The following is a 13,554-nucleotide window of genomic DNA, read 5'->3' as shown; positions in this document are numbered from 1 at the left end:
TCTTTTTAGTATGATTCTATTAATTTAATTTTTATTCTTACAGTCAGTTTCTTCAACACACATATTTATAAATTTGAGCCATATCTCCAATAGATACTTTGCAAGAAAAATACCTCATTTACCAGATGTAGCCTATCTATGTTGCCATTCTTTATTATCTTTATCCAGAAGTATGTTTAAGCCACAGTAGCACAGTATCTACTGAAAGTGAAGTGGTACCACCTGAAATAGCAGTGGTCTATGGTTATGCATTGCATACTAAAGGATTGTTCCATGCCTGTGCCTTTAAACATAAAGTGCAAAGAATCTCTCTTAGGTTAGAAGAAAGATTTAAAGTTATTCTTTAGCAAGTCTTGTTTGCATTGTGTACTTTGTAGGCACAAATGGAGTCAGATGCTTCCAGATCCCAGCTGACATAATACAGGTCAAATAGTACTAGTGAAAGCAACTAGCTTTAAATAGCATTTGAGGTTAAAATATTAGAATCTCTTATTATCCAGGGGAACACTGAAGCCATTGGGAAAAAATCTAGATGTTCTGACTGTTTTGACTATTGTACAATTCTGTCCTTCAGATTTTAAGTGGAATAATATTACATAATCACTCAATAGAGTGATACATTCTAGACACAAATGTTGCAATTCTGATGAGAGGTAGGATAATTAATTGCACAAATATTTTCATCTGGCAAATTCCCACTTGGTGCTGATTACTTTGTACCACTCATTCATTCACTTATTTTTTTACTCAACTTGTGTTAGTTATCTTCTAGGCCCCTTTGAGGAATTAAAAATACACAAGAGATTATTGTTTTACTCAACTTGTGTTAGTTATCTTCTAGGCCCCTTTGAGGAATTAAGAATACACAAGAGAATAAAATTTATGTCCCAAAGGTATACAGTCTTAAAGGAGCAGACACAAGTAAAGACGATTTTCTATTGTAAGATCAAATGAGGAACGTAGGAAGGGATACATAGGTTGGGCAGACTTTGCAGAGGAATTCCTTGAGCTTGATATTAAAGGAACAGTAAGTAGAAGGTGATCTGACAGGAGGAAGGAAAATTAACTGGACTTTTCTATTTTAATTTAGATGTGACATCTTGTTGAAAACCATCTCAACTGTAAAGTCTTTCTGGCATACTAGAAATGACTAATATGATTTTAAGTAGAGAATCTGCTCTTAGAATAAATGTGAATTAAGCATTCTGCCATGGCTTCAGGTTTGGTATCTTTCATGATATAAGAAAAAAAATAACCTTGATCCTATTTTACATTTTTATCCATTAGGCTCTCATTCTGTGGTTGAAATGGAAAATAAAATGCGTACAATGTAGCCAAATCTAACTGATGTGATAGAAACATAGAACCAAAACAAAGTGATAGCTAAGCAATTGTTTGAGATAAAATTTGATTCTGATCAATTTTGCTCTATAATAATTCTATTTACAAAATTAGCTACCCCCAAGTTCTCAAGTTATTTTCATTATAGAGATTGTATTTTAATAATTGCATGTGAGTATATCCCACCAGAAATATACAAAGATATCTAAAAGTTATAAATTAATATTTACTCTTACATTTGATTTAAGGAAATTACAGGAAAATTTTATCCTCACTATCAGCATGCTGAATTTCTTTTTTCAGTAATGTTCACTTGGCATTCCATTTTAAATGTTCCATATCTCTCTGCAATTTCAATAACTTTTAAGTCTGTTATTTAAAATTTTTTCATCAAACTTGTACTTTAATATTTTTCAAAATCATGTCATTCAGAATGGCTTAAAGTAAGAAAGAGCACTTTACGTTTTTCTTTTCTGGTTTTCACTTTCATATTTCTAAGTAGTATGAATATATGCTTACTTTTTTTTTTTTTTTTTTTGCGGTACGCGGGCCTCTCACTGTTGTGGCCTCTCCTGTTGCGGAGCACAGGCTCCGGGAGCGCAGGCTCAGCGGCCATGGCTCACGGGCCCAGCCGCTCCGCGGCACGTGGGATCTTCCCGGACCGGGGCACGAACCTGTGTCCCCTGCCTCGGCAGGCGGACTCTCAACCACTGTGCCACCAGGGAAGCCCCTACGCTTACTTTTTTAATGCCTACTTTTTAATTTATGGAAAGTAGACATCTCTTAATTCACATATATTCTTATTTCTTCTCAATATAATTGTATTATTAGATTAATCTCATTTTTTTTCAGATTCAAATAATTCTGTTAATCATCTCTCTCTTGCTTTCTGTATATCTTAACTTCCAAATAGTGAGTGGAGTATTTTAATAACCTTCCCTTTCTCATCAACTCTCCCTGCTTCCACATCTCAACCTAAAATCTTCCTCTGTTGTAATTTTCATTGGAAAGGTTGGTAACATATATTTTCTATTGCATAATAAGTTTTCTACCTTGCCTATATGTGGACTTATACAGTTGAAAATTAATAATTGACATTTGCATCATTACAATTATAAAGTGTGAGCTAAGAGTCAAGTCGGACTACGATTACATTTTCTTCTCATAATTCCAAGCCACAGACCCTCTGCTACTTAAAGAAGAATGTCTAATAGATTCCTTCTTACTTTTGCCAGCTGCTTAGTTGAAGCCACAGACTAGTTTCATATTTTACACCATATCTTCCTTTTTCTATCACCTTTGTTTCCTTGTTGGAAAAATAAATCTTTGCTTCCTCACCTTTTTTCTCATTCTATACAGTGCTTGAAATCTATTTCATTTTCTTCAAGAAGCCTATGAAATTTTTATAGTTTCTCCTTTATTTATTTCTTTATTTCTTTATTTTCCGCTATGCGGGCCTCTCACTGTTGTGGCCTCTCCCATTGTGGAGCACAGGCTCCGGACGCACAGGCTCAGAGGCCATGGCTCACGGGCCCAGCCGCTCCGCAGCATGTGGGATCTTCCCGGACCAGGGCACGAACCCGTGTCCCCTGCATCGGCAGGCGGACTCTCAACCACTGCACCACCAGGGAAGCCCTCTCCTTTATTTTTAAATATACAATTCTAAAATGTAGTCATTATATCAACTACTGAAAATCTAAACACTACAAGCTTCCCAATTTTACTGGAATACATATTCCCATTTTTAATTCCCAACTTAGAATGGGTTTCTTTTATTAACTCAAAATTAGTATTCTGCAGAAATTTTTATGTTACACATATATTGCAACTGTTTCCTGTTTTAATTTTAAAGAATAATTCTTGGGCTTTGCTCTAACAAAATCATATTTCCCCCACTAGTTTAAGCTTATTTTTTAGTCTGTTGTTCAGTATTAATGCCATTTGCTCCATGATTTGTTTTAGTTGCTCCAAGAGAGGGCATCTTAACTTTGTCTAGAATATTCTTTATAACCCCAATATGTGCAGTTAATTAGGTTCAGGCTATCTATAAGATATTTTACATACATAAAATATAATATACAAAATACCCATATATTAGGCAGTGTTATCTGTGATTTTCAGGTGATAAAGCTGAGATTTAGAACAACCCAAGCTACATTAGAGCTCAGATCTCTCTAATAACAAAGTTCTCTATTGCAAGGTGCTTCTATATATAACTTACTGTATAAACAAAAAAAAATGTTAAAACAAGGCTGTTGGGGAGGTGCTAAAGATTATAAATCTGTCAGGTATTTTTTGTTGTTTAACTGTGAATATACTGAGAATTTTCATTATTGCCATCACAATCACTATGCACCTCATATCAAATTATTTATCCAAATGCCCCAGCATTAATTAAAGCATCAAGTGCAGGGTAGTCAATTGAAAAATAGAGTTGGCTAAAAGTAATCAGAAAAGAATAGATTACTCAGGTTAGTGTAAGACTAATAATTTAGGCCCCTTTGCACATTTTTCAGGAAGAGCCCTTTAACCTTTGTTAATTGCAAAATAACTACATCGCCTACCTGCCATCATCATAGAGGTTTCTTTTTGCTTTAATTCTGGAGAAGAGGGAAAGGTGCAGCTGGGCCTACCAGTGTTTTTGGCTGGGTCTCAAGCTGGCCTGTTCTGCTTTGCCCTTTACAGTTTGTTCATGAGGATAAACTTACACGAAAACCCACCCTCAAAGTCTGAGGCTCTCATTTGCAACAAGGCACCCCTGCTAAGATGGAGCACACAGGGCCAGGAGGGAGAGGATAGATTTTCAAATCAAGACTCTGCCATCTGCTTGTTAAATGTGAACTTCAGTTTTATCAGCTGCGAAGGGAAGATAATAGTACCTTTATCACAGAGCTGGTGTAAGTAGCATGAGCTCATATATATGAACTAACTTTCCAAACATCAAAATGTTACATGAGTATAGTTATTTATAAGTTATCTCTATTATCATCGTACAGTGAAATGTATGCAGTTGAATGACTTGTACTTGCTTGTTCATTTGAGATTAACTCCTCCTGATGAAATGCCATTTCCTAGGTCTAGTTGATTGCTAGGCCACTTACATCCCACAGCTTGGCTGTCTTGTAGTAGTCTCCTGTATTTCTCAAATCAGTCGCCCTTACCCACCTAATCTTTTGAAAACTCAGAAAATGAACTTGTCATAATTCATAGGGCCTCAGAAGGCTCCCAAAATATCTAAACTTGAAGCATCATGACCTTTAAATAGGAAAGAGAAACACAGATATAATTGGGCTTCTGAGTCTCGTAAAAGTCAGCCGTAGAAGAATGGAGGGAGCAGAATCTGCAGTCTTAGGCAGATCTGTGAATGGAATGGAACTTTCCACCTACTGGGGATATTAACTCTGGGCCACTGTAAACCTAACTGCCTCATCTGTTTTCTTATCTGTAGAAGGAGGTCATAATATATTTCTCAATATATTCTTCTGAGAGTTAAATGAGGTCACATATATAATAATCTTGACACACTTCCTGGCCTATAAGTGATTGTCAATATTGATCCCCATGTTCCATAATTTTAAAAGACCACCATCAGTCCTTAACCCCAAAACGTTGCAAAATACTTTGGAATTATTCCCCCATATATCGGTAATTTTTCAATGGTTATATATAATAAAACTTTAAATGTTTTAAATGAGCTAATACATTTATCTGTGACAAGACTAAAATCTCAATCAAGGATCTGGAATTTTCACTTGGGATAAAACCACAAACTCTCATGATTATTTATGAAATATATGGATAATATTCTATAAAATAAAATACTCTAAGATATTTGTACATCTATACTATATAAAGTATATGTATTGCATCTGTGTATAATGTCTTGAAACACAAAAATCTGAATCGGTGGGGTAAGAAGATCATATAATGAGAAACAAAAGGAAGTGATACAGAATGAAAAGATAGCAGATAAATATTTTCCATCATCTCACATTAGAATATGAGTTTTTTTGAGTCAAAGGGGGAGCCAAATTGCTTGTATTTTTGTAATATTCTCTCTGAGTGAAAAAGTTTTAAAAGATCAATGCATATATGTATCCTGTAGTTTCATTGTAAACTGCCCAGATAAGCAAGTCAGTGAAAAAGCAAAACCTCACTCAGATCTTCAGGTTCCAAATCCAACACTACCAGGTGACCTTCATGCTCCCAGCACTTCTGCGTTCCAACTCTACCCAATGAATCCAACGTTCTCCCCTCTGCTTATCTGTTTCCACACAGGCAACTATGGAGAAAGTGGGATGGAAGCGTTCAAAGATATGTCAGCCAAGGAAGGGATTTGCATCGCTCACTCTTACAAAATCTATAGCAACGCGGGGGAGCAGAGCTTCGACAAACTGCTGAAGAAGCTCAGGAGTCACCTGCCCAAGGCCCGGGTGGTGGCCTGCTTCTGCGAGGGCATGACGGTGAGAGGTCTGCTGATGGCCATGAGGCGCCTGGGGCTGGCAGGAGAATTTCTGCTTCTGGGCAGGTAAGTGACAAGGAGAAAATTCACATGGAAGTAAAGTCAGGAATTTGGGAAATCAAAGGGTATCTTTTGGTGCCTAAAGACAGATGCTTTGGAAGCTTAATCTGTGTAGTGGAAGTAGAGCTTAAAAATCGTAAAACACCAGAGCCTGAAAATAATCATGGAAAATAAGTAGATATGCCATGTGCTGATTACTGATAATAACAAGAATCAACATATGAAAATGATGAGTCCTTCAGTCCTCAAAAACTAATTGTAAGGAAATGAGAAGGATTTTAAAATTCTTGCATAATTCCCTTGGAGGTAAACACATTTCAAACTTTATGCTGTTGCTTCTGAAATTGATTCTGAGAATGGCTATGTAAGCTTGTTTTACAAGATAGAATCTTAGACTTTGGGGATGGAATGTGAGGAATTGCTTCTAGAACTAATTGTAAAAGCATTCGTAATTTGGCTCATTATTTTCTATTGCAAAAGTGTTATCACGTCACCTGATCACTCACATTGTTACCAGACCAGTTTCTAAAAGATTAACTTCTGCAGGGACTGACTTTCATTATCTGGATAATGCACTTGATTGGCACAGCTCAGCTCATTTCTTCCTGATCCTGTCGAGTCAGCGTATTAGTTAGGGTTCTGCAAAGAAATAGAAACAGTAATGTATGTCTATGGAGAGAGATACCCAGGAGAGTCAGTGTTACAGCTGTGGTCTGAAAGCTGGCAGGCTTGAGACCCAAGAAAAGCCAATGTTTCAGTTCAAGTCTGAAGGCCAGAAAAGACTAATATCTCAACACAAGCAAGTCATGAAGGAGTTTTACTCAGCCTTTTTCAGGACTTCAATTGATTGGATGAGCCCACCGAATTTAGGGAGAATAAACGTCATTACTCAGTCTACCCATACTAATGTTAATCTCATCCAGAAACACCCTCATAGACAGAATAATGTTTGGCCAAACGTTTTGTCACCCTGTGGCCCAATCAAGATGTCACATAAAATTAATCATCACAGTCAAGTCAACACCATAGTTTTAACAGGTGAATGCAGTTCACCATTTCATACCTTTAAAAAGTTACCATGTTATCACATATCTTCTCTCAATAGGTAGCCAACTTAAAGAACAGAGAAAACCTTCAGAACCATTGCATCTTTCTCAGTATTACTGTCCAAAATAAAAAGCCAACTCACTTGTTATTAACTTTTGATGGCTCATTATAGAAAACATGCTTCCTTTATTTGCGAACATGTGTAACTGACCTTCTGTGATCAGACTTCGCTCCTACTCGGCTACATTTTATGACAGCCAGTTTATGTACCTAATTATTTTCTGTCTGAGCTGATGGCAATAGATTGATGGGACTGTTTTATATGAGGCCAACCATCCTTCATAAAAATGATACTGAGATTCCTTTCTCATCGATGCCATACATTTTGTCTAAAATCATCCCTAGTTGGCAAGAGTGATGCATCAGTTCATTTCATGTAATCCAAGAACATTCTCACTGCCAATATTCTGAAAGTCCAAAGTGCAGTGTTACCAGTGGGATAAAAAGAACAAGAAAGGAAGACACTGGCTTGAAACAGTCCTGTTTTCCCTTGGGGGGTGGGGAATGGGGGATAAGGGATTCTGTAGCTCCTATCTGCTGCTTTGCCAACATTAATAAACAAGTCAGCAGCACTTGTTTTTCAGCCATATGTTATGTCACAAACAAATGCTTTTTGATCGCATGTACCCAAGAAAAATAGGTTGATATCTACTGTATTTGCCATTTTCCATCTACATTTTTTGCCAGCAGCATCACAAGGCCAAAATTCAGTATTTTGTATATTTAAAAGTTTATTCTGTATATGCTGTTTATAAGAAGTTCTTTTCAAATCATTTCATCTATGAAATAATAGATTTATAACCTTTAATTATATTTCCTAATTCTCTCATTTATTGGCCAATAATAATTCAACATTTGCTTGAGCACCAGTTCATCTTTGAGCAATGTTGTTAGAAAAATCCTCCTTTCTCTGAGCTTTAAAAATGTCTCTCTGTAGTTTCCACATCTTGGATCATATTATTTTCTTTGCAGGTGACATGTGATACTCTTTACAGTATTTGGAAACAACATTATGGTCCTTAGTCCCCTTCATCTTCTCATGAAATTCCCACTTCTTCCATTCCTACTTCTTCATAGTGAAAAGGCACTGTGGGTATTAATAAAACCATTTATCAGGACCATTTATAGGATCATTTATTAACTGCTGTGTGCCAATTACTGCACTAACCACTTTACATGCATTGTTTCATTTAATTATTCATTTGACAAATATTGAGTGGCTAGTATCTGTTAAGATGCCTGGAGTACATCAGTGAACAAAATAGACAGTAATCACTACCCTTATGGACCTTACAGATGATAAGTTAGATAGAAGGAAATAAGTGCTGTGAAAAAAATCTAAGAACAACTTGCATGATGAGTGCTATTATCATCTCCATTTTATACACAAGGACTCTTAAGACTCAATAAATGCTGAGAAATAATAATATGATATATAGACATATGCCATGAAGACAAAATTTTAAATGTCTATGTAAGTCTAGAAATTGAGCAGTTAGCACTACGTTCTGCTGCTTCTTAGTAAGTTTAAAATATTCCTGTTAGTAAAAGTGGAGGTCTAGGACACTGAGCAGAAAAGCAGAACTTCATAGTTGTAAGAGAATTTAGAACATCTATCCACTCTCATTTTACAAATGAGGAAACTGATACCACAAACATTTGAATGACATGGTCAAGGTCACACAAAAGCCCAATTACCATGACTCAAAATCTTGTGCTTTTCTCTACTAACCTGTCTCCTATAGAATAGAAACAGGGGAGAAGTTATAATCTGACAGCAAATCCCTGGTTCTTCATAGACCCTCAGTGGAGAAAAAAGAAACTATCCTAGATAATTCCAATTGAAGTTAGCATTTTTATATTAATGTTCCCTCCTAAAAACTCTTATTCAACTCACCCTATACTCCTCCTAGAATTTTAAGATAATTTTGTTTGCATATACCCCCCAATCTCTCTTTCTGCTCCTTCCTTCCCCTACCCCCAACTCAAACTTGGGTGGATAGTTCCTATAAACTAGAAGTCAAAGCTAAGAGAAAGACTCTATATTCAGAACTTCCTAGAGGTTTCCACATTTAACAGCTATAGTTACTTAAAAATCTATCCAGCTGCCTTGGGACAGGCATGTTTAATGGGGTCATTCAACTAAAATGTTAGGCAGGTCTAAGAACTCTGCTGCCAAGACAGCCTCATCTATCAACATACCTCACCATCTGTGTTGCACATCTGTAGAATGTTAGAGTGACATAGACCTGGCCACTGGGTCTTCTCATTTGAACTCTGGTTAATCTGTTGTCTTACTGACAATAAAAATGTCCTCTCCAGGTCCCAGAAATAGTCTTGCTAAACACTTTAGCCCTGGCAGCAGGATGAGATCAATAATCTGAATGGTAATGACATTTCTAAAGGGGCTTATTTTTCTAGAATGGATACAGTGTTTTAGATCTTGATTTGGGAAAATATTATTTGAGATGTATTATTCACAAGTTGTAAGCCTAAAAATGTGGAAACAAGGACCAATTTTTAGCAAATTAACAATGTAAAGATCATTTTATCTTATCTATGATTAACTAAAACTATTTAGCTATTTGAATTAAGAATTTCTGTCCTTCAATGTTATGATAGTTACCAGGACGCAAGAAAAAATGTACTTAAATTTCAAAACTAATTGGGAATTATTACCAGTGTTTCTTTTCTTTATGCACAGGTTACTGATTTCAAGCCACATTTTTTTTTTAGCTTTTAAAATGTTTTCTTAAATTGAAGTATAGTTGATTTACAATGTTGCATTAATTTCTTCTGTACAGCAAAGTTATTCAGTTATACATGTATATATATACTTTTTTCATATTCTTTTCCTTTATGGTTTAATCTCAGGATATAGAATATAGTTCCCTGTGCTACAGAGTAAGACCTTGTCATTTATCCATTCTACATATACTAGTTTGCATCTGCTAACCCCAAACTCCCATTCCATCCCTCTCCCATCACCCCCCCTTACCCTTGACAACCATGAGTCTGTTCTCTATGTCTGCGAGTCTGTTTCTGTTTCGTAGATAAGTTGATTTGTGTCATATTTTAGATTCCACATGTAAGTGATATAATATGGTTTTCATCTTTCTTTTTCTGACTTACTTTGCTTAGTATGATAATCTCTAGGTCCATCCATGTTGCTGCAAATGGCATTATTTCATTCTTTCTTGTGGCTGAGTAATATTCCATTGTATTGATATATATGTACCACATCTTCTTCAACCATTCATCTGTTGATAGACATTTAGGTTGTTTCCATCCATGTCTTGGCTATTGTGAATAGTACTGCTATGAACATAAGGATGCATGTATCTTTTTGAATTATAGTTTTCTCTGGACATATGCCCAGGAGTGTGATTGCTGGATCATATGGCAACTCTATTTTTAATTTTCTGAGGAACCTCCATACAGTTTGCCATAGTTGCTGTACTATTTCACCCCTCTAGTTGGTCACAAAGCACCAAACTGATCTCCCTGTGCTATGCAGCTGCTTCCCATTAGCTATCTGTTTTACATTTCATAGTGTATATATGTCAATGCTACTCTCTCACTTCGTCCCAACTTCCCCTTATCCCTCCCTGTGTCCTAAAGTCCGTTCTCTATGTCTGCGTCTTTATTCCTGTCCGATCCCTAGGTTCATTAGAACCTTTTTTTTTTTAGATTCCATATATATATGTTAGCATATGGTACTTGTTTTTCTCTTTGTGACTTATTTCACTCTGTATGACAGACTCTATGTCCATCCACCTCACTACAAATAACTCAATTTCGTTTCTTTTTATGGCTGAGTAATATACCATGGTATATATGTGCCACATCTTCTTTATCCATACATCTGTCAATGGACATTTAGGTTGCTTCCACATCCTGTCTATTGTAAATAGTGCTGCAGTGAACATTGTAGTACATGTCTCTTTTTGAATTACGGTTTTCTCACGGTATATGCCCAGTAGTGGGATTGCTGGGTCCTATGGTAGTTCTACTTTTAGTGTTTTAGAGAACCTCTATACTGTTCTCTGTAATGGCTCTATCAATTTACATTCCCACCAACACTGCAAGAGGTTCCCTTTTCTCCATACCCCCTCCAGCATTTACTGTTTGTAGATTTTTTGATGATGGCCATACTGACCGGTGTGAGGTGATACCTCACTGTGGTTTTGATTTGCATTTCTCTAATGATTAGTGATGTTGAGCATCCTTTCATGTGTTTTTGGCAATCTGTATGTCTTCTTTGGAGAAATGTCTAGGTCTTCTGCCCATTTTTGGATTGGGTTGTTTGTTTTTTTTTTATTGAGCTGCATGAGCTGCTTGTAAATTTTGGAGATTAATCCTTTGTCAGTTGCTTCATTTGCAAATATTTTCTCCCATTCTGAGGAGTGTCTTTTGGTCTTGGTTAAGGTTTCCTTTGCTTTTCAAAAGCTTTGAAGTTTCATTAGGTCCCATTTCTTTATTTTTGTTTTTATTTCCATTTCTCTAGGAGGTGGATTAAAAAGGATCTTGCTGTGATTTATGTCAGAGAGTGTTCTGCCTATGTTTTCCTCTAAGAGTTTGATAGTGTCTGGACTTATATTGAGGTCTTTAATCCATTTTGAGTTTATGCTGGTGTATGGTGTTAGGAAGTGTTCTAATTTCATTTTTTTACATGTAGCTGTCCAGTTTTCCCAGCACCACTTATTGAAGAGTCTGTCTTTTCCCATTGTATATTCTTGCCTGTTTAGTCAATGATAACATGACAGTATGTGCGTGGATTTATCTCTGGGCTTCTGATCCTACTCCATTGATCTATATGTCTGTTGTTGTGCCAGTACAATACTGTCTTCATTCCTGTAGCTTTGTAGTATAGTCTGAAATCAGGGACCTGATTCCTCCAGCTCTATTTTATTTTCTCAAGATTGCTTTGGCTATTCGGGGTCTTTTGTGTTTCCATACAAATTGTAAAATATTTTGTTCTAATTCTGTGAAAAATGCCATTGGTAGTTTGATAGGGATTGCACTGAATCTGTGGATTGCTTTAGGTAGTAGAGTCATTTTCACAATGTTGATTTTTCCAATCTGAGAACATAGTATATCTCTCCATCTGTTTGTATCGTCTTTAATTTGTTTCAGCAGTGTCTTATAGTTTTCTGCATACAGGTCTTTTGTCTCCTTAGGTAGGTTTATTCCTAGATATTTTATTCTTTTTGTTGCAATGGTAAATGTGAGTGTTTCCTTAATTTCTCTTTCAGATTTTTCGTCGTTAGTGTATAGGAATGCAAGAGATTTCTGTGCATTAATTTTGTATCCTGCTACTTTACCAAATTCACTGATTAGCTCTAGGAGTTTTCTGGTAGCATCTTTAGGATTCCCTATGTATAGTATCCTGTCAACTGCAAACAGTGACAGCTTTATTTCTTCTTTTCCGATTTGGATTCATTTTATTTCTTTTTCTTCTCTGATGGCCGTGGCTAAAACTTCCAAAACTATGTTGAATAATAGTGGTGAGAGTGGGCAACCTTGTCTTGTTTCTGATCTTAGAGGAAATGGTTTCAGTTTTTCACCATTGAGAATGATGTTGGTTATGGGTTTGTCATATATGGCCTTTATTATGTTGAGGTAAGTTCCCTCTATTCCTACTTTCTGGAGAGTATTTATCATAAATCAGTGTTGAATTTTCTCAAAAGCTTTTTCTGCATCTATTGAGATTATCATATGGTTTTTATCCTTCAGTTTGTTAATAAGGTGTATCACATTGATTTGCATATACTGAAGAATCCTTGCATTCCTGGGATAAAACCCACTTGATCATGGTGTATGATTCTTTTAATGTGCTCTTGGATTCTGTTTGCTAGTATTTTGTTGAGGAGTTTTGCATCTATGTTCATCAGTGATATTGGTCTATAATTTTCTTTTTTTGTGACATCTTTTTCTGGTTTTGGTATCAGGGTGATGGTGGCCTTGTAGAATGAGTTTGGGAGTGTTCCTCCCTATGCTATATTTTGGAGGACTTTGAGAAGAATAGGTGTTAGCTCTGCTCTAAATGTTTGATAGAATTCTCCTGTGAAGCCATCTGGCCCTGGGCTTTTGTTTGTTGGAAGATTTTTAATCACAGTTTCAATTTCAGTGCTTGTGATTGGTCTGTTCATATTTTCTGTTTCTTTCTGGTTCAGTCTTGGCAGGTTGTACTTTTCTAAGAATTGGTCCATTTCTTCCAGATTGTCCATTTTATTGGCATATAGTTGCTTGTAGTAATCTCTCATGATCCTTTATATTTCTGCGGTGTCAGTTGTTACTTCTACTTTTTCGCTTGTATTTCTGTTGATTTGAGTCTTCTCCCTTTTTTTCTTGATGAGTCTGGCTAATGGTTTATCCATTTTGTTTATCTTCTCAAATAACCAGCTTATAGTTTTATTGATCTTTGCTCTCCTTTCCTTCATTTCTTTTTTATTTATTTCTGATCTGATCTTTGTGATTTCTTTCCTTCTGCTAACTTTGGGGTTGTTTTGTTCTTCTTTCTCTAATTGCTTAGGTGTAAGGTTAGGTTGTTTATTTGAGATGTTTCTTAAGGTAGGATTGTA

At 36.1% G+C, this 13,554-nt stretch overlaps 1 protein-coding gene across 5 annotated transcripts in view; it reads left to right on the top strand.

The window, feature by feature from the left end:
- Window positions 1-13,554, top strand: part of GRM5 (glutamate metabotropic receptor 5) — a 543,349-nt gene that overhangs the window by 198,509 nt on the left and 331,286 nt on the right. For all 5 annotated transcript variants that reach the window (XM_060157879.1, XM_060157878.1, XM_060157881.1 and 2 more), the window contains exon 2: window positions 5,620-5,869. In XM_060157879.1, coding sequence (XP_060013862.1) covers window positions 5,620-5,869 — 250 coding nt within the window. The remainder of the gene's footprint in view (window positions 1-5,619; window positions 5,870-13,554) is intronic.

Source organism: Lagenorhynchus albirostris, chromosome 9 (assembly GCF_949774975.1).
Source record: "Lagenorhynchus albirostris chromosome 9, mLagAlb1.1, whole genome shotgun sequence".
In the NCBI taxonomy this organism is placed as follows: domain Eukaryota; kingdom Metazoa; phylum Chordata; class Mammalia; order Artiodactyla; family Delphinidae; genus Lagenorhynchus; species Lagenorhynchus albirostris.
Note: the sequence above shows the minus strand (reverse complement) of the source record. Positions and strands in the feature narration are given on the sequence as shown.